At 47.2% G+C, this 23,899-nt stretch overlaps 2 protein-coding genes across 2 annotated transcripts; one reads left to right on the forward strand and one right to left on the reverse strand.

Moving 5' to 3' along the window:
• Positions 1–4,883: 4,883 nt before the first annotated feature.
• On the reverse strand, positions 4,884–5,888 carry SERP1 (stress associated endoplasmic reticulum protein 1). The gene is made up of 3 exons (XM_056359022.1): positions 5,752–5,888; positions 5,588–5,663; positions 4,884–5,495 (listed from the first exon to the last, which is right to left on the reverse strand). Exons 1-3 carry the CDS (start codon positions 5,833–5,835, stop codon positions 5,455–5,457), a joined length of 201 nt encoding a protein of 66 aa, XP_056214997.1. The 5' UTR covers positions 5,836–5,888; the 3' UTR covers positions 4,884–5,454.
• Positions 5,834–23,856, forward strand: EIF2A (eukaryotic translation initiation factor 2A). Its single transcript, XM_056359009.1, has 14 exons — positions 5,834–6,176; positions 8,783–8,852; positions 9,147–9,221; positions 10,691–10,809; positions 11,978–12,077; positions 12,471–12,553; positions 13,809–13,882; positions 14,029–14,173; positions 15,031–15,147; positions 17,398–17,969; positions 21,466–21,582; positions 22,464–22,592; positions 23,536–23,601; positions 23,700–23,856. Exons 1-14 carry the CDS (start codon positions 5,834–5,836, stop codon positions 23,763–23,765), a joined length of 2,076 nt encoding a protein of 691 aa, XP_056214984.1. The 3' UTR covers positions 23,766–23,856.
• Positions 23,857–23,899: the final 43 nt, after the last annotated feature.

Genomic DNA, 23,899 nt, shown 5'->3' on the forward strand with positions numbered 1-23,899 from the left:
TAGGCGAGGTGAGCACAGGACTGCCATTAACCACATCTCACCTACAGGAAGTGTGTATTTTTTCACATGGCAGAAAGTGAACTTTGGAGCTGGCTGCCACGGGGGACATTGTGGAGGCAGGCAGGGTGTTCTAAATGGCGTTAGGCAAACTCTCGGGCAGCAGGCTGGTGCAAAGGGGGTACCTTCCTGCCAGCCCTGCACACCGCTGCTGGCTGGGAGGAGAGGAGCAGGAGATGGAAGAACTGTAAGGGGTGGCTAAACTGCCTGTCCCTCATAGCATCTCCCGCCTGGGCTCATTCAGTAACAGATCTGCAACGTTTTGCACTCCAAAGTGAGATTTCAACTGAGCAACAGTCTAGCGAATTGGCCCCCTTGAACTTCATTTTGAGCAGGTTTTGTTGAGTTTGCACTGAAGTGCCCCGGAAGGGCTAGTCACCTGGGCCAGTGAGGCATGGGACGTGGCAATCCCGAGTTCCCGTAGCCAGCACAGGCACCTTGGCCTTGATTATTTTTTGTGTGTGTCGCTGCCCCCCTCCCCCCCCCCCACCCCGAGCACGCCAGGGCACCGGTTTCTGCGCACCGCGTGATGCGCTGCCTGTGCTGAAGGAGCGCTGCTCTCCGCGGACGGCCCGTTCCGGAGGCTCGCGGGGCTCCCCCCGCCGGCGCGACAGCCCCCCCCGCGCCGGCCCGGCCCCGAGCGCCGCCGCCCGGCAGGAGCCACCACGCCCCCTCGCGCGTCCGTCGCCGCTGGCTGGGCCCGCGGCCGGGAGGGTTGGGGCGGGGGGGGCAGCGCCGGCCCCGGGGCTTGCCCGGGCTCCGTGCCGGTGGTGGGGGTGGCGCTCTGGGCTGCGGAGCGCGCCGCCAGGGGCAGCTCGGGGGGTGGGGCGTTTTCCCAGCCCCCCCCCCCCCCCCCCCAGTGACGGAGCTTAACCCAGGGAGCGGTGCTGTGAGCAGCAGGAGGGGAACGTGCAGCCCGGCCGCCCACGGCTGCTGCTGTTGCGGCGTCGGCGCCTGGGCCCCACGTGGGAAAAACGGGCACAGCCCCGGGGGCCGCCCGCGGCCAACGCGCCGCCGGTCCCCGGGGGACTCTCGCCGCCCCCGGCCGTCCTGGGCCACCCCCTCTGCGGGGGCTGCGGGCCGCGCCGCCCTCCCGCCGGCCGCCCCGAGCAGCGCGCTCCCGCCCCGCACCCCCTGGCAGCACGGGGCTGCCCCCGTTCCATCCGCATCCGCCGCCGCGGCTGCGCCTCGGTGGTGCCGCATTCGCCGCCAGCGGGCGAGCCCCGCCCGCCCCGTCTGTTTACGGCCGAGCGGATGCCTGTGGCCGACATGGCCCGCAAGGCCGGTGTCAGCGCCGGCCGCTTCTCGCATCGGCAGCGGGCGGTGGTTTGCCAGTTTGCACACACGGAGGGGAAGGGAACCCTGCGGCGCGGCCGGCGCTGCGCGGGGTGATGCTGGGGCGGTGGGATGTCGGAGACGCGGCTGCAGGCGCAGGTCAAGCCATGCAGCGGCAGCGAGGAAAGGCCTGGCAGGAGAACGGGGCAAAGCATACACCAATCCTGATGCGTGTCACTGAAGCACAGTCTCACAGCCAGCCTTGAGAAGGCTTCACGGGGAAAAAAAATGAACACGGATTTAAGAGACGAGCGAGTTGTGTGCAGTTAATAACATCATCTCAATGGGACAGCGAGGTCAGCTCGATGGAAGTACCTGACCATTTCTGTGGATTATGGTACCATGTTACTTTGCCCAGACACCGTACTGCTGCAGGCCATTGTATCAAAAAGAGATGCTCTAGCAGTTCCTGGCAGTGAGATGCTGCAGCCTCATGAGAAGGGAAATAAACCTGGATATTGTTCTCTCAGGCTTTTGAAAAGAAACAAGCCTGGTACGCTGCAGCCTTCATAGTGGGAACACCGTTGGGGCTGGCCTGGACCCCTGCTCCGGCACCGTGGGCTGCCTAGGGCCTTCTGTGACGGTCTCCCAGGATGCAGACTCCACCATTTCCCTCGTCAATGTCTTTCAGGGTCTGACTACCCTCACAGTAGAAGCTTTTTTCCCTGTTTGTAAATGGAATTTCTTGTATTTCAGCGTGTGCCCATTGCTGCTCATCCTATCACTTGTCAGATCTCCTCTGAGCCTCCTGCAGGCACTCTCAGCCCCCTGGTACATCAGATCGACTTTGCAGCTCAGTGCTGGACTCCAGTGTGTCCCTGTCCACATGCTATTGGGAGCCTAGGATCAGCGAGTGCAGTGCTCCAGATGCGCTGAGCAGCACTGAGCAGAGGGGTAGGAGACCTCCACCCACTGGTGATGCCTTTCCCAGCCCCAGGCCCTTCCCTGTGGAGCTACTTCCAGCAGCAACTGGTGTCCGGTGGGGTTCCATGCTGCCACCAGCAGCCCTGCGAGCCCGGTGGGTCAACCAGGGCTCGGTCCTCCCCGTTTGCTTACCCAACCACTACTTCACCAGGCTGCCTGTGGGGCTGGGGCAGGAGACCCCATCAAAAGCTGTGCCGAAATTAAGCAAGACCCACTGCTGTCCTGTCCCCCACTGAGCCAGGCGTCTCCTGGCAGCAGGCTGGCAGGTTAATAGAGTGCTTTTTCCTGTTCATAAATCCAGGACTGCTCCCAGTCACCCTCTTGTCCTCCATGTACCTGGAAGTGGTTTTCCGGAAGGCTTTGCTCCATCGCCTTGGGGTAATGAGCTAAAGTGGACCAGTCTGCACTTCCTAAGATCCTCCTCCTCCTCACCCTTTGTGAAGACAGGCAACGTTTGTTTTCTTCCAGTCCTCAGGAATCTCTCCTGCTGGTGCATCCTGTCAGGTCCTGTGGACCTCTGCACGCCCAGTTCGTTGACATGTTCCCTAACAAGCCTCCTCCACCAATGGCTCATCTTCCTTGCTCCACAGCCACCAAAGAGCATCTGCCATTCGCAGGACCCTAGAAACAAAGCAGGGGGTTACTTGCTTTCTCTTTTTGTCTTTTCAAATCATATCATGTCACAAGCAGTTGGATCTTTCCGAGCACATAGAGTCTGTTGGTCAAAGCAAATTTTGTAGTGGTTTCACGTGCTCAAATCAAGTCACTCTTCCAGTGTAACGCAAAATTGTAAAATAAAAGACCTGTTGCCTGGAAGAAATAACCTGGGATGATCCACGTCCCCTCAGCTGTCACCGTAGAGTGAACACCGCTCGAGACCCCCCTGTCAGGGCTTAGGCCACCGACAAAGCAAGCAGACACCACTCATCGCGCAGCTCCTACAGTGATTTGCCCTGTCCCCCTTCTGTGTTTTCCTGATACTTAATACCCCATATCCTGAGGAATGACCTCCCTCTTGTTTTGTCAGCTCATTGCGAAAGCAGCTGCGAGCTGCAGCTCCTTCTCACCCCTTGTGCAGTCACTGTTCTTGGCTGCAATGCCACTTTCACCACTTTTCAATGCGGAGCACCCCGGAATGTTTTTGTTCCAATCCAATAGCAGTTTTCGAGCAGCACGATGCGCCAAACTGTAGTTATCTGGTGGAGGCCATCACTGGCCCCTGCTCTGTCAGGCACGGGTTGTTGTTCAGGCTGTAACGACAACAAAAGCAGCCGCTGCATATCCCTTTATTTGCATGTGACTAATGATGCGGTTCTGCCCTTTGAATCCAGCAATGCCAGCAGTGGAGAAAGCACACTGGGCTACCATGTGGCCGGCTGCAGGACCCCGCAGGGAGAGGGGCTGGCCCCCAAGGGGAAGGGGAGCGGTGCCAGGTGGCTTCCATGGCCAGACCCCTAAGCCCATGGCTCGGCAGCACTGGCACGGCCAGACCCCAGCACAGCCAAACACGGGGCTTTCCTGTGCCAACGGGACTCATCTTGGGGAAGAAGCTAATTAAGCTGCACTCGGCAGGAAGCGCTCTAGCTTCAACACCCAGCAAGGCACCATTTTGCCAACCTCAAAATGAACACAACTCACATTTGAAAAGGAACTTTTATTTAGAATCAGGGATTATACATACTTCCCCCCGCTGCCACCACTTACAAAATACAAGCATCCGAGAACAGGGAATGCATGTTACCTTGTACGGCTCAGTCTGGGGGCATACTCTCGGCCGGCCGCGCTGGTTCACACCAGTCCCAATAATATCATACGGTAATAAGACAAGTCATACAAAAGATCTGCTCCTTCACGGCCAACAGGCATTTAATTAATCTCTACAGAAACTTTTTTTCCTATTACTTCTGGTGTAACCAGGTTTTTAATTTGTCTTCTAAGAAACCTGAAAAAAGGAATCTTCCTTTAGCAACTGCATACAACAGCAGACTGATTTTGGGCTGCCGTTTGTTACCACAACGGACAGCGAGGGGCCAACGCAAAGCCCAGGCTATCAGCAACAAAATACTATCAATAGCAGCATTTTCCAGTGATCTCGAGTTACAGTCATCTACAGATGTAAGGAGGGCTTTTTTTTTTTCTTCAGCATCACTAAGAAGGAACTGCGATCATCTGCAGGAAAGCAGTTAAGTACTGGGTCCATCGTTAGGCAAAACAGTTGAAAGCAGGATCTACCTTAAATAGGATTAAATATATATCGCAAGACACACCACACTCTGCAGATGCTGCACACATAAGCAGAGCTGTGGGCGGGAGCGGCAGGGTAGGGCCCCTGTACCTGCACAAAACATTCCCATACAATGTTGTAAAACTCAAAACTGTCACCACTTGTTGAAAGTTGTCCAAGTATTTACAGCACAGTTGTGGCCTGCAGCCAGGAGAGGCTCGGTGAGCCGGCAGCTCTGGCCCAAGCTGCTTGGTGGTTTGCGAAACTTCGGCATCGGGTTATGTCAGAAACAGCTGCGGCTCAGTCGTGCTGGTTTCTAATTAAGTAACACCCACTAACTCTATACAAACAAGCATTTCGCGTTTATTAGGACAGGAGGCATAGGGTAAAGCTTTGCGTCATGATAAGCGTGCGAGCGCTAGGGCACTGCCGCATGCTGCAGTGAGACTACTCTATGCGTACAGAGAGGGCGAGGCAGAGGGGTCAGCTGCGGAGCGCTGCGCAGCTGGCCACGGTGTCACAGACATGCTTCAAGCTCGTGCTCTGGCAATCCTGGCTCCCACCTTCGAGCAGAACCACTTCCAGCTACAGAGACCATGACTACTCTGGAGGCCGGTGCTCGCCGCTGCTGCCGGCGCCCAGTGTCCAGGCCGCGCGCAGCTCGGCGTGTCAGGGCCAGCAGGGCTGCGTGCCTCGCCCAATAAGCAGGTCCACGATTGTAGATCAACAATATAATTTTATTGCTTTGTACATGTGGTGCTGTTCAAGGCACTGTGGCAGGGGCTAGGAAACTCGGAATGACTGGCGAAGGGACCTGGAATGCCGGGCGCTGCCCCCCAGCAGCCGCCGCCACGGGCCGGGGGGGGCACAGTCCATGGCAGCGCCGGGGGGCGCGGGCGGGGCTCGGCGCCCCTTCACATGCCCATCCGGATGCTCTGGATGATCTGGAAGATGGCTGCAAGAGAGCAGAGGAGCTGGGCGCTGGCCGGCGGGCAGGCCCGAGTCGCCACCGGGGCCCGCCCGCCCGCGCCTGCCCCGCCCGCTTACCTGATCCGCAAACCACGAAGATGAACAACGCCAGCAGCCAGGGCCCGACCGACGCCTTCTCCTCCGGGGCCGTCCTCTGCGGGCACAGCACCGCCGTCACTGCCACTGCCACCGCCACCGCCGGCCCCGCCGCCCACCCCCCGTCCGCCCCGGCCCCCGCGCACCGAGGTCTTGGCGACGTTCCCTCGCTGCGTGATGTTCTTGCTGTGCTTCTCGTTGGCCATGCGGATGCGCTGCTTGGCCACCATGGTGCGACCCCCGGCCGGCCCGGGCCGCCGCCGCTCCGCTCCCTCGGCCTCGCGCGCCGCCCGCTGCCAGCGTCAGCACCGCGCGGCGCCGCCCGCCGGAAACACGCGCGCGGGGGCGGGGCCGCCTCTTGCCGCCAACCCGCGCGCCTGGCGGCGGCACTTCCGGGTCAGCGGGCGGAAGCGGCGCCTCGCGTTACGCGCCGGTGCCCGCCCCCGCCCCGCACGACGTGGACGTCTCTGGGGCGGCCGCGCCGCCGCTCCCCCGGAAGCGGAAGCCGGACGCGGCCCCAGCCCCGGCCCCGCCGAGCCAAAGATGGTGCCCCCCGCGCCGCTGCTGGCAGGTACGTTGGGCCCGGCTGGGCAGGGGCTGTGCCGTGCCCGTGTCCTCCGCGGGTCCTCTTCCCCCGGCCGCGGCGTGGCCGGCCCTGGGCCCCGGTGCCTCCCGCTCTGCCCGCCGGGCCGGGCCCAACCCCCTCTCCGCTCGGAGGACAGGGCAGAGTGCTGCCGGGCCTTCCCCTGCGGGCGCCGGCTGCCTGCTCCCGTCCCTCTCTCGCCTAGGCAGCCGCCAGTGGTCCGCCCCGCGGAGCTGCCTGCCTTTCTCGTGTGGGCAGCCGGTGAAGCGGTCCCGGAGGCACTGTGGCCTGGGGCGGCTGGCGGCAGGGGCTAGCGCCCCCAGGGTTGGAGGCCACGGGCACCGGCCTAGTAGGGCCTCCGCAGCGAGCCGAGCTCTGGATGACTTCGCCACACATCGTGGGCTCGTCGCGGCCTTCTGAGAGGCCGCCTGCCTTTTCCCTCTCTTTTACTGTTAAAGTTGCCTGTAACACAAGGGACGCGCGTTTTTTCTTTCGGGAGTGTCTCTAAGCATTAAACGCCAGGGTATTTATCCTCATTTGGGCACGTCAGGGACTGCAGTTGCGCAGGATGGATTTTGGACTGTTCACTGCTGTCTGCGATCTGCTGCAAATTTGGATCTTAATTTTTCTTGGGAGTCTGCCGGAGGACCTGGAGAATAGACTCAGGGCAGGGGTGTGAAGCTAGTGGATCCCATTTAAAGTGTTGTTAAAACATACTCCAGAGGTATGTTAGGGGCATGGTGTTCCCCCAGTGACTTACAGGGTTACAGAGCAGGTGGAGATTTGAAATCTAGCAAACTAATGTTTTAAACTCTTGCTTAAAACACTTCCTATTTGTTACTTTCCAAAGTGCTATGAAGAGAGATAAGGTACTTGGTAGTTGAAAGAGCAGCTCTGAAGAGCAGCGTAAGGTTTGGTGGCAGATGTTACTGTCGTCTGGGTGTTGCTGCATCGGCACGTGGATTCCATCGCATGGTTCACGTACGGGCTGACCTGGCTGAGCGGGAGCACTGCCGTCCTGCTGTCATGCTGCTGGCCCTAACGTGCCCTCAGAATAATACAGCTGCTGAACATGTAGCTTGAGCTAGCGCAGATCATGCTTTCTTGAGTCGTGTTTGACAGTATAAAATTGCCACCTCAACAGGCATCTTCGGTGTCCCAAGAAAATGCATAAAAGACAGCTAGTGCCTACATAAAAATTGCCTGTTTTGTTGTTTAAGTTTGAATTTCAATATGCTTGTAGCACAACTGGATGATTTAGTGTGAGTCTGTCGTTATTTCTTGTTTGTTTTCTGATGTCATGAACATGGCAATGTCTCTGAAAAAATGAAACACATTTTATATTAACATTTCTTTCACACCTTGTATTCTCCAAGTTGAACTTCAATGTTAAAACTAACAATAGGGCAAATCCTGTCTCATGTTAGCAAAAAAACCCCAGTCCAACATAATATTTCTTTGGCAAATGCTCTTCCTGTGTTTAGGCAGCTAATCCTTGTTTTAGGGAGTATCTAGGCCACTCTTTCCCACTCTGTTGTGCAGGGCTCTTGTGTGGCTCTTGCAATGATGGAGCATTTTCAGCCTCTGCAAGTTGGGCTTCCTGAAAGGGCCTCCTGCAGCAGGGTTGGGAGCTGAGGACCATCGGCCATTTTAGGGCAAGATGTCCTCCCAGCCTCCTTCCTCATGCAGGTGCAACTCTTTTGTAGCTTGAGGTCATCCTGCGAGATGAAGCCAGGCTCTCGTTTTGTGGTATCCAGTGATGGGACAGTAGGCAATAGGCTTAAACTGAAATCCAGGAAATTGCATTTAAATACAAGAAAAACTATTTTACTTTGAGATGGAATGCAGGCGCAGGCTGTCCAGAGGGGCTGTGGGGCACCCTGTCCTCAGGGGTCCTCACCTCCCAGTTGGGCACAGCCCCACAGCCTGCTGTCAGTGGCCCTGACGGAGCAGGGGTATGGTGGGGGGTTCCAGGGGTGCCTCCCCTCAGCCCCTCTGCCACACACCTACTTTGGGTCTGTCCCACCCTGCCCTGCTACCTTCAGTAGCAGTTCTGTTCCCTTTGCACTGACATCAGTGCTCCTGTGGCAGAGGGACCAGCCAGTGCGTGGACCGACCCTGTGTGGAAGGCTGCACTGGAGGGGCCACGCCAGCTGAAGCGGGGAGTGGATTGCAGGGCTGTGGGTGTGGGAAGGCTGGGACTAGTGGCAGCAGTCCCGCCTCAGTCCTTGGCTCTGCAGTGGTGCTGGCCGGTCACTGTGCATCTGCAGAGGTGTACAGCAAACTGGTGCCTCAGTTGCCTGTGCATTGTGTGTCAGAGCTTCTGGTGCTGTGGCTGATAGCTCAGCTTGGCTCTGCCCCTTCACTGCCTCTGTCCTGTGTTTTAATCCTGCCAGCTGCCTTGGATGAAGACAGGTGTCTTGGCACGTGCTACCTTATGAATGTCCGTTACAATCCTTTCTCTTGTTTACTCTAAAAGGCAAGCAGGGGAAACGTGCGTGCTGGTCTTGAGGTTCACAAATTAGAAAAAGCTTTTTTGCTTTGGACAGTTTTCCAGATTTGAAATGAGTAGTTATATTTGTTTACTCTTCCAGTGAGAGGATCCGAAGGGCTTTATATGGTGAATGGGCCACCTAGTTTCACAGAGAGCACAACATTTCAAAGGTACTGTTACTACAGCTATTTTTGATCTTTTGCAGAAAAGAAATAAATTTCTAAAAAGTAAAGATGGACTCCAGAATTGAAAAATTTGTAAATATAAATTAGTTTTTTCTTACTGTCAGTGCCTGACTTCTCACTGGCCAGGTTATAATCGCTGAACAATTGCAGAGTAGATTGCAGTGTTAAAAAGCGCTACTCAGAAGCACAGCGGGAAAATTGGTGTGTTGGTTTTTGTTTTTGTCAAAAATAATTTATGTGGTACGTTTGAGTGTTAATGTGAGTTACTTATTTCTTTAGGGATTCTGGAAAAAACTGCAAAGCTGTTGCTTTTAGCAAGGATGGTTCCCTCTTTGCCTGGTGCAATGGAGAAAAGTAGGTGCATTTTATCATATTAGTCGTGTAGTCTGTGTTAAATAAACTGGATCAGTTATGCCCCATGTACTCTTGTCTGTGTAAAGGCTATGCTGTTAATGCAAGTGTTTGCATACACGCTTTAAGTGCAGTTTATTTTTGCCTTATCCACAGTAGCGGCTTTGTTTCCTGAATATCAGATGAAATATTTGCCATTTTTCTTATATTTATAACGCACCCATTCCCATGGAATCTGGATATGCTTTATTTGGTTTTTTTGTTCATAGCTCCCAGTAACAGAGTACCTGGTTCTCTGGGATTAATCTGTTAGTAAAGTTCACAGAAAATGACTAGTCTTATGTACCTCATGTACAAACATCACAGGACTCTTTATAGACCAGGTGCATTATAGAGTTCACTAGAGATCATCCTTCACATAAGAGTGCACCATGGGGTTGCTGCTCTAAAGAGGTGATAAGGCTTCTTCTGAAATGTTGGTATTATTATTAACAGGTTAAACCCCCCCTACAAAAGTATTTAGCAATGCCATTTAACCATTTCTTTTAAAGTAGGAAACACAGATGTAGGATTCATTACTTCCACTGTTGTTCCTCGTTCTCCAAAGTATTCAGACTCTTCGTTTTTCATTAAAAACTTCATTTTTTTGTCAGTTGGAAAGGTCCGTTTCCAGAAAATATTTGTGGGGAAAAATGTTTTTCAAACAACCAGGCAGGTTGTATATCCAGGTACCCATGCTTGAAATGAGAATATTCCAAATGGCAAACATTTCTGGTCCGTTATACCTCTTTGTTCTGGGGGCTGTCTGTCTTCCTTCATTTTTAAGGGGGAGCAGTTAGCGAGATGATGAGGAACAGGCTCCTAGTGCAGTTTCTGAGAACAGCAATGGCTAGGATGCATCTTTTTTTGTTTCTTTGGACTCCGTATGTGGCAGATCTTTAATATGCAGTGTTCAGAGGTGCTGCTTGAACTTTTTTGTTCAGCAGTCTGACCTTTGCTTTTTATTGTTCAGGTCTCCCTGCGTCCCCCAACCTCAAAAATCCCAAATGTTGAATGCTGTATCCTTATAGATAAAAAGCTTTAAAAATACGTGGGATGAAGGCATGTTTTAACTCACTTAGAATCTTCCTGTTGGCTGTTCCTCAGCTTTAGCACTGGGGGAGTGTGGGTGGACTCTATAGAAATAGAGTATAGCTTGTCTCTTGTTCAGAGTTTAGATGTTGCAGATAAAAATACGTGATGTGTTTTGACCCATGGTTTCATTTGGTTTCAGTTATGCTTGGGTATCTGGTTTGAAAATGTGTTCTTGCAAAGATTTAGTAGAAGCAGGAGGGGGAAAAAACCTCTTCTATTTTTGTTACATTGGCCAAATCTGGGATAGATCTAGAAGAGTCAAATATGTGAAAAGTTACCTTGGCTATTAATGAACTAGTCTAAGCATGCTTTATTGAAATAGCATCTTTTGGTTCCAGAGTAAATATTGTTGATGTCACCAATGCTGCATTACTGCGTTCTTTCGATCTTCCAAAGGCAGTTTGCCTTGAATTCTCGCCAAAGAATAATGTTTTGGCAACGTGGCAGGCTTATACAAGTGAGTATTTTACCAGCTGTAAAAGTACATGGGCTAACTGCATATTTTAATTTGGTTTGCAGGTTTTCTATTACCTGATTTATCACTGTAGCATGTTTATTGGCTAAATGAGCAGTATAGAAAGTACACAGAAAATTATATGGGTAATCAAGTACATAGTGGAGGAGGGAGGGATGCCATCTTCTGAAAGCATCTGGTATTGACCGTTCTTATAAACGCTAAATCAGAGTGCATGTGCTAACAATTACTCTATTACGTAAATCACATGTTTCTAAAAATTGCTAACTGATCTTAGTGCAAAGAGTGTGCTTGAGTCATATGCTGTTCAAGCAGTTTATAGTCATGTATAGACAAGGAAAATTGTAAGCTGTCTCGGAGTAGTCATGTCCTCCACTGGGCCTAGCTGACTTGAGTGTTCTCCGTTGTCCAGAGGGTTTTTTTTCTCTCCTCTGCCTCTCTGCGGAGTTTATGTTCCTGATTTAGGTTGCATCCAAGTTGTGTGTCTGAAGTAGGCGGTGTAAATGCTTCCTTACACAGACAGAGCTGGCCACAAGCTGAGTGTGTGGGAAGGGTGGTCTGGGACAGGTGGTAAGAAAAGACCAGCACAAGTGACAGAACTGATGCCAGATTGTGAAGAGAACTGTTGGAAGGTCTGTTCCAGATCATTGGTAGAAGTGGGCAGGCTGTAGCATCCAGAATAAGTAGGAGGGTAGAGAGTTTAAACCCACAGAACCATTTTGTACAGCTCACAGATAGAGCCGTGACTGCAGTGTGATGGGCAAAATGCATTGTATTCTTGTCAGAACAAAACATAGGAATGGAGAAAATACCTGTGGTGTTTGCCAAGAGGGTGGCTTTTGATTTTGATTAAAAAACACGCATAAAAGAAGCTGTGCTAGTGTTGGTGGTCCTAGTCTTGCAATGGGGAGTAGAAACCCTACACTTCCAAATGTTAGTTCTTCCTGCAGACTGAAAGACTGTGGAAGGATTTATATTAATGTGTAAGGCAATTAGCAGTCTAGGATTTAGTCCCTCAGGGGGAAGGTGCTTCTTGTAAGAAGTTTGTAAGCGTGTTTGGTTGCTTGTAGAATCATGAGATGGAATGTCATGACGGTGAAGCAGATTTAATCCCCAGAGACCACTTCTGTAATCCATGTTTTTATTGCAGCTGCTAAAGACGGCACAGCGGGGCTGCCCAACCTGCAACTTTATGATGTGAAAACTGGAAAATGCTTAAAGTCTTTCATCCAGAAAAAGTTGCAGAACTGGTAAATAACATTACAAACAGTTAGCATCTGGAAAAGAACTGTGCTTTCCAAAATCTGATCCAGGTTAAATAGAGCTTTTAGTGTGTTTGCTTTCAAAATACTGCCTGCTACTAGCTGAAAGTAAATATCTGCACTTGTAAGTATCTTTGTATGTAACCATAATTGTTCATTTCTTAGTATAAGTTCACTGTCGTTTTGTACCACAGAGAAAGTTAGGGAGACAATAACTAAGTATAGCTATATATATATTATTTAGCAGATGTCATTTATCCATTTGAAATATGTATCATGTTTGAATTTCCTTGGCTTTAAAAGTGGAGGGGGGGAAAAAAGTCCTAGACTGCTAAAGATGAACATAATTTAGTATTTCTAATTTTTTTTCTTTAAATGTAGGTGTCCTTGCTGGGCAGATGATGAAAGCATTTGTGCCAGGAATGTAAATAATGAAGTGCACTTTTTTGAAAACAACAACTTCAGTATGCAAGTATTTCTATACATTTCATTGCATTCCGTATAGGTGTCTTCTTTTGAGTGGCTTGTTCTGTTTTTTTTCCTCACTTCTTCTTTTGCTTGCTTTCTATTTTAAATATTGCCTACATTCTATTTGAATTTGTAATTCAGAATCATTATATTTTAATGAAGTATGTTTTCACTTTCTTGTTTATCTCTTCAGTGACTTAGCTAGTACAAAGTGCATCTAATTTTCAGAGGCCTGATTCTTTATTGTTCCTCATTTAATGAGATCCAGTATTTGTCAGTAGAGGATGTGATCTATGATTGCTTCTTTGGGTTGTGTGTATTCTGTTAGTGATCCTGCCATTTGTTCATTGTACCAAAAAAATGACTCATGAGAAAATTTATATTGATAGAATATTTTGAGTCAATAGATGTTGAAGAGGGAAAGGGGAAGAAAAAAGCAGGAAGATAAAAATGAATTGGAACAAAAATTTAAAGGGCTAAAAGAAAACTGCTGGGGGTGTGATTTTGGTGGTTTTTTGTTTTGTTTTAAATAAAGCTGAAAAAAGAATTATTCTGGAGGCTAAAAATGCAGCCTATGAGAGATGCAGTTTCCTGAGAATTAGCCCTACTGATGTTAACGAAGCTATACTTGGGAAGCAGGGATTGTCTGTTCCTGCACGAGGTCTGCTGCTCAGATAAGACTTCCTTGCTGTAATGAGGTTGTGGGTTGCTGCTTTTAATGCAGTTTTTAATGCATTTCGCCTATGTTGTTTGTGTAAAGGGGCAATGTTCAGCATGGAACAGGCCTTTGTGAATTCTTCTGATCAGGAAGAAGCATCCAGTAAAGGTGTGAGGGGAGAACCCCTGGCTCTGGGTAATGGTGCATGTTAGCTGGGCATGACTGATGCTGCTTCCTCTGAGGTCAGCACAGATGGGATGAAGAACACTGTGCCTTGCATAAAACACAAGCTATGTTTGTGTGGGGTTCAGAAGTTTCCTTGCTGTTTGAACTTCCAAATACTGGATTTCAGGCCTAGGTTTGGTTCAGGTTGGTTTTGTAAAGAAAAATCTGTTATGAAATGGGAGAGTAATGGTTGTTTGCCTAGTAAAAGAAATCCTTTATCATTGTATATACTGTTCTTTATTATTCATGATACAGGCCCATAAGAAGGTATAGTTAAGTAATCCAGGCTAATGTCACTTGTCATTAACATAATCACATCTGTGACTTTTTTTTTGCCCCTCCCCTCCCCCCCCCCCCCCCCCCCCCAGATACTATTGCAAATAAACTACATTTGCAAAAGGTTAATGATTTCGTGTTATCTCCAGGAGCACAGCCAACCAAGGTACCTCTGATGTTATTTCCAATTTTTTTTTTTTGTTTTTCTTAAAAGATAAAATTACTGTGATTTTAGTACAGATTGCTAATAGTGAATAGACCCTGTGCTACCAAGAATATCATCTGCAATAAAATGTCATGGGTTTGTTCTAGGTTGCTGTATATGTGCCGGGCAGTAAAGGTGCACCATCATTTGTTAGACTCTATCAGTATCCCAACTTTGGTGGCCCTCAGTCTGCACTAGCCAATAAAAGTTTCTTTAAAGCTGACAAGGTGACGATGCTATGGAATAAAAAAGGTATAACAGCTGTCTATTTAAACTTTTATATTCTACCCATTTTAGATTTACTTTTTCTGTGTGGGTTTTGCGTTTAATTTGCACGTGCAGATAAATACGGAAGATAGCTGTTAATACCAATGCAATGAATTAGAGTTCTGATTACCCTGTAGTGCTGGTAACTTCCCTGTGTTGGTTTCCATGACTTTGTGTATCGTAACTGAGAATATTCTACATGTTGGTAAATTTTGAAGTTGAATAGCAAATTTAAATTTAATTTAGCATGCTGTGATGTATTTAGACAGTAAACATAAGATTATACCTGAGTATAAACCATTCTTAATCTGTAAAACTGTATATACACAGACGTATCACGATTGGGATGACTTGCACAGTCCTTTGTGATTTGCTGTTTGTTAGCAATGAGATGTTTCGGAATAATTTTGTAAAAAACATTTTACTTCAACCCCAGATTGTTTGGAATAGAGGGAGGGTATTATGTGTGGAAACCACATGTAGGCACACAATTTTGGATGTAACAGATGTTGATGAAACATTTTATTCAAAGACTGATCAGGATGCTTGGTTTCTGCTTTAGACTAATACCTTTTTTTTATGGCTGCAAAAGTATGTTCACATTTACATAATTCAGCAGTGAATGGATAGACTTAGCTTACACTTTGAGAAAGGAACGTACTCATTCTGTGTGGGTTAACATCTAGGAAAAATTAAATTTAGAAGAGAATAACAGCACAGCTATGCAAGCAACTAACTGGAATTCATAATTGAATTAATTTCTCTTTGTTCACTGTAGTTTGTGAAATAGTTTATATAATTTGCAATAATTGTTTTGAGTAACTGTATGTCTATTCTATTAGCCACGGCTGTGCTAGTAATAGCTAGTACAGAAGTTGATAAAACAGGTGCTTCGTACTATGGAGAGCAAACTCTGCACTACATTGCAACAAATGGAGAAAGTGCGGTCGTTCAGTTGCGTAAGTAGCTCTCAGGCATTTTTTCATTGTATTATAACTCTCAGTAGTGGGAATTGGTGTTTCGCTAGCTTTTGTTTAATGTACGAGGGGGTTTTTGTTAGTGTAAGGAAGTAATCTTTAAAAAAAGTCCTTCACCAGAATTTTTTTTTACTTTGGAGTAAGGTGGGTTTTGTTGATTTGGTTTTTTTTCTTCATAGCTGAATTATCTTGCTGTCTTTGGTATACTTGTCTTGATGTCAGTGGCAAAGCGAACCCACTTTCAGTTAATATATACAAATAATTTGCTTGGGAGGGTGTTAACGTGCACAAGAAGGGAACTGTGCAAGTTTACTGAGGAAATACCTGGACAGTGGAGCCAACTTAATGTCTGAGAATCCAAAATGGGCGGGAAGGTATGTTACTAAACAGAATCATCCTACCTGCACTTATAGACATGCAAATGATACCGTTACTAAAGGAACCGGAGCAAAGAGAGCACAATTTTTTGAAGTATATTGGAAAATAGAAGTTTGCATTGTAAAATGGGAAATGTTCCAAGACTCAAAAAACACGTGTTGGAGGGAAGCAAGTGGGTGTGCTTAACTTCAGTGTTTTGTTTGAATTGGAAGTCCATTCGTTAATTTCCCCTATGGTGGTATTTTTTCATTGTCTTAAGCTGTTTGTTAAACATTTGTCTTGTTTGGGGTTGTAGAGAGGCTGGCTTGTAAATATTTCAAAACACCAGGGGTGGTGTGCAGTATATATGCCTAAGTGACTGTAGAGAGATCATGAATATATTTTCTTGCTGACTGGGAGAACACCTCCAGTTTGCCTTCTGTAGCAAACCTTGTGGTAGCAAGTACTGTGCCCCATTTCCCTTTGTTGTTAACTTCACTGGGGAGAAATAATCAGGATTATAACTCGATATCTAGAATCTCTGGGAGCAGTTTCTGGGATTGAGAACACTAGTTTTTTAATTACATGCTTATTAAAAACTCTTTCGCCCTTTGAAGTTATTTCCAATGCATCTTTATTTAACAGTAGGTTTATAAATATTTTTTGTTCAATTTAGCTATTCCTTTTCAAGGAAAAAAACAAGCTGACATCTGTTTTGTAAAATTTTTCCAACAAAAGCAAGTGGTCAGCACTTGGAGTGAGTGGGGCCTCATTTCCTGTAAATTTGTGTCTTCTGGTTACTTTTGAGGTCCAGTTTTGAAGCCTTTTTTTCATGTTAGTGTTCGTAGAGGGTTTTTTGCTTTTGACTAACCCATGCTCATGCTGCAGACTTTGCCTTTGCTGTTGAAGCCTGTATAAAGCTGCCTTCATCTCTCCAGCTGCCCGCTGTTGTGAAATGTGCAGAAACGTAATTTTCCATCAGACCTCTCTGTCTCTGCAGTGGTGTTTGGTTAATGTCCTCTAAAAAGTTTTAAAGGGAAAAACAGACAGTGTGATCATACAGCTTAGTTTCTGAAGATACTGAGGCTTTAGCCTAACAGGAATGAATTACTTAAAACAGTTTGTTGTTTTGGGTCAACATCTGGATTTAAGAATTGTCAGTAATGCACTTGTCATTTTTCTGAAATACAGGTAAAGAAAACCAGATTATGAAAAGTTATAGTGACCTACGGTTTTATTTACCCCTGTATATTTTACATGAGTTTCATCACTAATTCTTCAGTATCTTCTAATGTTCTGACCCACAGAATAGCTTTTGACAAGTTCTAATCATTATGTCTAAAATAATTTGTGTGCTGTCTCACTTTAAAATCTGTCTTATAAAATACCGTGCATGAGCATGGTCCAAAGATAGTTTAGATCAGTATTTCTTAGCTCTACAAAGCTGAGCTATGCAATATTTCTTAGATTAAAAGAAGAGGAATTAGTGTCCAGCTGGTATAAAACTCCTGGTTTTGCAGGCTTCCAGTAGGACAGTTTGAGAATGTCCTGAGAGATCATACCTGAATAACAAGCAGGGTGTGGGGGGGAAAGGAATTGTTTTATGTGGAAAAAATACACTTACTGTTAAAAGTGCGGATGCTGACCCTACAGAGGTAATTTGAAATGGCTGCAGTTATTGTTGCAAACCTTAACTAAAAGTATCAGAAGATAAATTGCTGTTTCTACCTCTATTGTTACCAGAATTAATTTTAGTCAGTAATTAGATGACAGCATTTTAGAAAAGCATGAAGTTATCACTATTAATTTTATTTTTGCTTGCACTGAAAAGATCCAAGCTCCTAACAATAGCTGTGTATTTTCCTTTTCCTTTAGCAAAAAATGGTCCTATTTATGATGTTGTTTGGAACCCCAATTCTGTTGAGTTCTGTGCTGTGTATGGTTTTATGCCTGCCAAAGCAACAGTTTTTAATCTGAAATGTGACCCTGTGTTTGATTTTGGAACCGGTCCTCGCAATGCTGCCTACTACAGCCCCCACGGACACATCCTAGTGCTAGCAGGATTTGGAAATCTCAGGGGACAGATGGAAGTGTGGGACGTTAAAAACTACAAACTCATTTCCAAACCGGTAGCCTCGGATTCCACATACTTTGCTTGGTGTCCTGACGGGGAGCACATTGTAACAGCTACATGTGCTCCAAGGCTACGAGTCAGTAATGGTTACAAGATATGGCACTACACTGGCTCTCTGTTACACAACTATGAAGTTCCATCAAAAGAAGAAATGTGGCAAGTTTCCTGGCAGCCCTTCTTGGATGGAGTGTTCCCTGCGAAAGCAGTAAAATACCAGGCAGTTCCAAGTGAATTGCCCAGTGCTGAGCCAAAGCCTGCCCAAGCATACAGACCTCCAGCCCTGAGAGACAAACCTGTAACAAGTTCCAAGCTCGTAAGTTGACAGTTTCATACATGAACTAAGTTGTTCTACTTCATCGCTTTGCCCGTCTTTGAAGTTCGGTCTCAAATACATGTATATTTTTAATGAGGGACATTAGAAGAGTCATCAGACTGGCAGTAGTATTGTGGGGGTTTTTGAAAAGTTTTCTTGATAATCCTGTTCGGTGCTTTGCTCACTGTTTGCAAGGATGTATGATAGAAAACTAAAATTTCTTTGGTCCAAATACTATCCTTTGACAAAGTCGTTTGCACATTTAAAAAAAACTCTCTGCAACATGCACTGGAATAATAAACTGCAAATTTGGTTTATGGTGAAATTGGGTACTCTAGTTAAGATAGAACCCTCTGGTTTGGGTGACCTGACTTACCAGTCTAAACCCAGCTATATGGGTGGTTGACTGCCCTCCCAACAGGTTGGTGGTTTTTTTTTTTTTTAAATTTACTTGCTAGAAAGAGGTTTGATTGTCAGCAAGTCAGCTGCAGTTTGAACAGGTTACTGTTGAAGGACCTACTTGTCTAATTAATTTCTTCTCTGCAAGTTTTCAAAGTAGGCCGAGTAGCAACTAATCATATTTAACAATTGCACCCTTGATGTTTAAGGCTTAGAGAACTTTTGATTTTGAGCCTTGTGCTTTTGAAGGAACGACTGGTGCTCGACTGGTGAGGAATCTGTTAAGAATGCTAATGTCTGATTTTGCAAATGATCAATGAGTAGAGGTAGTAGAGAAAAAGATGCTTTAAATAAAATAATTCCGTTTACTTACATGGGCAAGAAATCTTGTCATATGCATTAAAACAACGCAGCTCCTCATTTAAGGGTTCCCTTAAAGAAACAAAAGACTAAGCCCCCCCAGTTTTCACCCCCAAGAGACCCCACCCCATCTCTCCACCCAGCAACCCATTTTTCCTTTCTTGTCACTAGGAGTCTGAGTTAAAAAGTTGTTGACAAAAGCAAAATGCCAAGCTTCGTTCATTTTGTGCTGGTTTATTCCCCCCTGAGATAGAAAACATGCTGATTTTGTTATTTTATCAGAAATCCAACAAATCTTTGGGGCATATAGCATAGTGCCATCCAAACTTGACAATGGATGAGTTTGAAACCCTTTTCGCGCTGTCTTCTGCTACTTGAAAGACAAAGGGTACATACTTGTTTTTTCTTTTCTTTTCTGTCTGTGTCCCTGTCTGTGTCCCTGTGTGTCTGTGTCCCTGTGTGTCTGTGTCCCTGTGTGTCTGTGTCCCTGTGTGTCTGTGTCCCTGTGTGTCTGTGTCCCTGTGTGTCTGTGTCCCTGTGTGTCTGTGTCCCTGTGTGTCTGTGTCCCTGTGTGTCTGTGTCCCTGTGTGTCTGTGTCCCTGTGTGTCTGTGTCCCTGTGTGTCTGTGTCCCTGTGTGTCTGTGTCCCTGTGTGTCTGTGTCCCTGTGTGTCTGTGTCCCTGTGTGTCTGTGTCCCTGTGTGTCTGTGTCCCTGTGTGTCTGTGTCCCTGTGTGTCTGTGTCCCTGTGTGTCTGTGTCCCTGTGTGTCTGTGTCCCTGTGTGTCTGTGTCCCTGTGTGTCTGTGTCCCTGTGTGTCTGTGTCCCTGTGTGTCTGTGTCCCTGTGTGTCTGTGTCCCTGTGTGTCTGTGTCCCTGTGTGTCTGTGTCCCTGTGTGTCTGTGTCCCTGTGTGTCTGTGTCCCTGTGTGTCTGTGTCCCTGTGTGTCTGTGTCCCTGTGTGTCTGTGTCCCTGTGTGTCTGTGTCCCTGTGTGTCTGTGTCCCTGTGTGTCTGTGTCCCTGTGTGTCTGTGTCCCTGTGTGTCTGTGTCCCTGTGTGTCTGTGTCCCTGTGTGTCTGTGTCCCTGTGTGTCTGTGTCCCTGTGTGTCTGTGTCCCTGTGTGTCTGTGTCCCTGTGTGTCTGTGTCCCTGTGTGTCTGTGTCCCTGTGTGTCTGTGTCCCTGTGTGTCTGTGTCCCTGTGTGTCTGTGTCCCTGTGTGTCTGTGTCCCTGTGTGTCTGTGTCCCTGTGTGTCTGTGTCCCTGTGTGTCTGTGTCCCTGTGTGTCTGTGTCCCTGTGTGTCTGTGTCCCTGTGTGTCTGTGTCCCTGTGTGTCTGTGTCCCTGTGTGTCTGTGTCCCTGTGTGTCTGTGTCCCTGTGTGTCTGTGTCCCTGTGTGTCTGTGTCCCTGTGTGTCTGTGTCCCTGTGTGTCTGTGTCCCTGTGTGTCTGTGTCCCTGTGTGTCTGTGTCCCTGTGTGTCTGTGTCCCTGTGTGTCTGTGTCCCTGTGTGTCTGTGTCCCTGTGTGTCTGTGTCCCTGTGTGTCTGTGTCCCTGTGTGTCTGTGTCCCTGTGTGTCTGTGTCCCTGTGTGTCTGTGTCCCTGTGTGTCTGTGTCCCTGTGTGTCTGTGTCCCTGTGTGTCTGTGTCCCTGTGTGTCTGTGTCCCTGTGTGTCTGTGTCCCTGTGTGTCTGTGTCCCTGTGTGTCTGTGTCCCTGTGTGTCTGTGTCCCTGTGTGTCTGTGTCCCTGTGTGTCTGTGTCCCTGTGTGTCTGTGTCCCTGTGTGTCTGTGTCCCTGTGTGTCTGTGTCCCTGTGTGTCTGTGTCCCTGTGTGTCTGTGTCCCTGTGTGTCTGTGTCCCTGTGTGTCTGTGTCCCTGTGTGTCTGTGTCCCTGTGTGTCTGTGTCCCTGTGTGTCTGTGTCCCTGTGTGTCTGTGTCCCTGTGTGTCTGTGTCCCTGTGTGTCTGTGTCCCTGTGTGTCTGTGTCCCTGTGTGTCTGTGTCCCTGTGTGTCTGTGTCCCTGTGTGTCTGTGTCCCTGTGTGTCTGTGTCCCTGTGTGTCTGTGTCCCTGTGTGTCTGTGTCCCTGTGTGTCTGTGTCCCTGTGTGTCTGTGTCCCTGTGTGTCTGTGTCCCTGTGTGTCTGTGTCCCTGTGTGTCTGTGTCCCTGTGTGTCTGTGTCCCTGTGTGTCTGTGTCCCTGTGTGTCTGTGTCCCTGTGTGTCTGTGTCCCTGTGTGTCTGTGTCCCTGTGTGTCTGTGTCCCTGTGTGTCTGTGTCCCTGTGTGTCTGTGTCCCTGTGTGTCTGTGTCCCTGTGTGTCTGTGTCCCTGTGTGTCTGTGTCCCTGTGTGTCTGTGTCCCTGTGTGTCTGTGTCCCTGTGTGTCTGTGTCCCTGTGTGTCTGTGTCCCTGTGTGTCTGTGTCCCTGTGTGTCTGTGTCCCTGTGTGTCTGTGTCCCTGTGTGTCTGTGTCCCTGTGTGTCTGTGTCCCTGTGTGTCTGTGTCCCTGTGTGTCTGTGTCCCTGTGTGTCTGTGTCCCTGTGTGTCTGTGTCCCTGTGTGTCTGTGTCCCTGTGTGTCTGTGTCCCTGTGTGTCTGTGTCCCTGTCTCTGTTTTTCCTTCCTCTTCCTTTATGGTTCATCTTTGCACATGGTCCTGTCTTAAGTAGGTTTGGGGGTTCACTCAGGCTTTTTGTAGCAACATGCTTGCCAACATGGAATACAGGCTTCCTAACTGTTAATTTTGCATATCCTGCAGCATGAGGATGAGCCACCTCAGAATATGAAACCACAGTTGGGAAGCGGTGATAAGCCACTCTCTAAAACAGCTCTCAAAAATCAAAGGAAACATGAAGCAAAAAAAGCTGCGAAACAGGTACTGCAAAAGTAGTTCTTTCAGGGATAATGTTAATCAGTTTTGACAAATGGTGCAGCTCAGTTGCCGAGCAGCAACCATTAGTTGCACCAAGAGCCCTCTACGTATCTTGCACGTGCCAAGTTGTGGAGCAGGCTGGTAGACTTTTTAAAGCAGGTACAAAAGGATGACTTAAAAATAACAGCTTTGGTTAGTTGCTGTGAACATTAGCAGAAATCAATGTTAAGACTAAGTGATTCTAGCTTTTCACCTTCGGACAACTTGCATGGTTTTTTTCAGTGTTAGATGAGAGAAAAGAATGGACTTGCTTCTGCTTCATTGTTCCCCCAGCAGGTCAGGGCTGAGGCACATTATTAGGGCAGACCAAAGACAGCCTGTTCTGTGACACCTCTTTGCTTGCTGTTCTTTGGTTAGATAGAGAAAAATCAGCTTTTAGTGTTAGTCTTCTAATTTCTTTGAACTTCTAAAGTAATAATTTCTTTAAATAATATATTTTTTTAATTTCTTACGCTGGTTTTGAGCCCTTTCTTTTGCTTCAGAGGCAATGACCCACCAGTCTGCTTTATAAAACATTTGTATATGTATTTGTCATGTTGTTCTTACTGATATTTCCCTGTGCTGTGTATGGTTGGTGTCTTGAGGAAGTAGAAATTAAACAAGAAACAGCATGTGAGTTGTTACAGATAACCCTTCTTTTGTGGAAAGCATATATATAGGTGATGCAATACATCAAAGCAAGTCATTTTACGATTTTTGGAGTATACCAGCAAACTAAAGGAAGTAATATTAAATGGGTCCCTTAAAATCACTAAAGACATTTTTCAGTCCCTTTATAATTAAAGGTGTGTTCTAGATAATGTGGTTTTTTTATTTGTCTACAGGAGGCCAAAGCTGATGTGAACCAGGAATGTACACAATCCTCAGCATCGCAGAATGCACCACGGAGTGCTGTGCCTGCCGTTACATCAGGAGATCCTGAAGTTGACAAGAAGATAAAGAACTTAAAAAAGGTGAGGGTTGGGTTTTTTTTTCTAACAAAGAGCAGATTTCTCTTAAGAGATGGGTCTGTAAGATCTAGTCTGATTGTAAGGTGACTTGAGCTCAGTAGGAGAGAATTTACACAGATGGTAATTTCCTGAATTTGGAAAAGGAAGTTGGTTTAAATCTTGTAAAACACTAGAGGTCATCACTTGCCAGGACTCCTAAAGATCTTCTTGGAGGTTGCGGTGTGGAAGCCCCTGATGAGTGCATGGGGGAATATTCCAGTCTCCTTTTATGAACGCTGTTGCATGTGCACCCAGTTGTCGCAGTTAAGGAATGGGTATGGCTTAATGGTGTTTGTGCTTAGGAGGCAGCTGTGTGGGCTGCTTGTTTATTGGATCTTGGATCTGAGAAGGGAACCATGCTCTGTGGTTTTGATTTCTTCCCTAACTTCTAAATGGTATGATTGTGATGTTGACAGCCAATCTTGGATTAAGTAATTTCAGAATGGAACTTTTTTGGTTAAGGCTAGAGAATCCCATTTCTGTGTAATCCGTCAAGACTTCTATTTTTCTCTTGGCTGCCTCCTGCTTTTTGTGGTCTCTGTTTGGATTAATAGTCCAAGCTTTCTGAGGAAAATGTGTGGTGAAGAGGGATAGTGATAGTGGAAGAGTCATTTCTGAATTTGGATGTAGCCCTTCAGTGAGATAATGCGTGATGTTTATGTTTCAGAGCCTAAGTGCTTCTGTTCTCTAGGTTTTGTTCTTGAAGGAAATGTCTTTCATTGGTGAAAAATTCTGGACTGAGCATCTTGAAGATGCTTGAATGAAATGTGCCTTCCATATTGAGACCTGCCTCCTGGTAAATCAGGCAATTGCAAGTGCAGGAACTTCTAAGACTCTTTCTTTTCTACTTGGTTCACCAATATTTTTGTCTTTAGTATGGTATGTGTGTGTGTTCGTTTTTTTCCAGAAACTAAAGGCAATTGAGCAGCTGAAAGAACAGGCAGCTGCGGGCAAACAGCTAGAGAAGAATCAGGTACTGTTCCAGATGTATGGAGTTTATTCAAGTTTTATTTTATAATAAGCTACATCTGTGACATTTTGTGTTTGGTTTTGTTTGTTTTTTTGTTCTAGTTGGAGAAGATTCAGAAAGAAACTGCTCTCCTTCAGGAACTGGAAGACCTAGAGCTGGGTCTTTAAAACATTGGAAATCTGGTGTGGTGTTAGCACAAAGTTAATGAAAAATATAATTTGTATTAACTTGAACACAATAAAATGTTTCAGCAAATGACTGAGGATATATGCTGCATACTTGCCTTTTACAAAGCTTTCCT

The sequence above is a fragment of the Falco biarmicus genome, chromosome 13, assembly GCF_023638135.1.
Source record: "Falco biarmicus isolate bFalBia1 chromosome 13, bFalBia1.pri, whole genome shotgun sequence".
In the NCBI taxonomy this organism is placed as follows: Eukaryota; Metazoa; Chordata; class Aves; order Falconiformes; family Falconidae; genus Falco; species Falco biarmicus.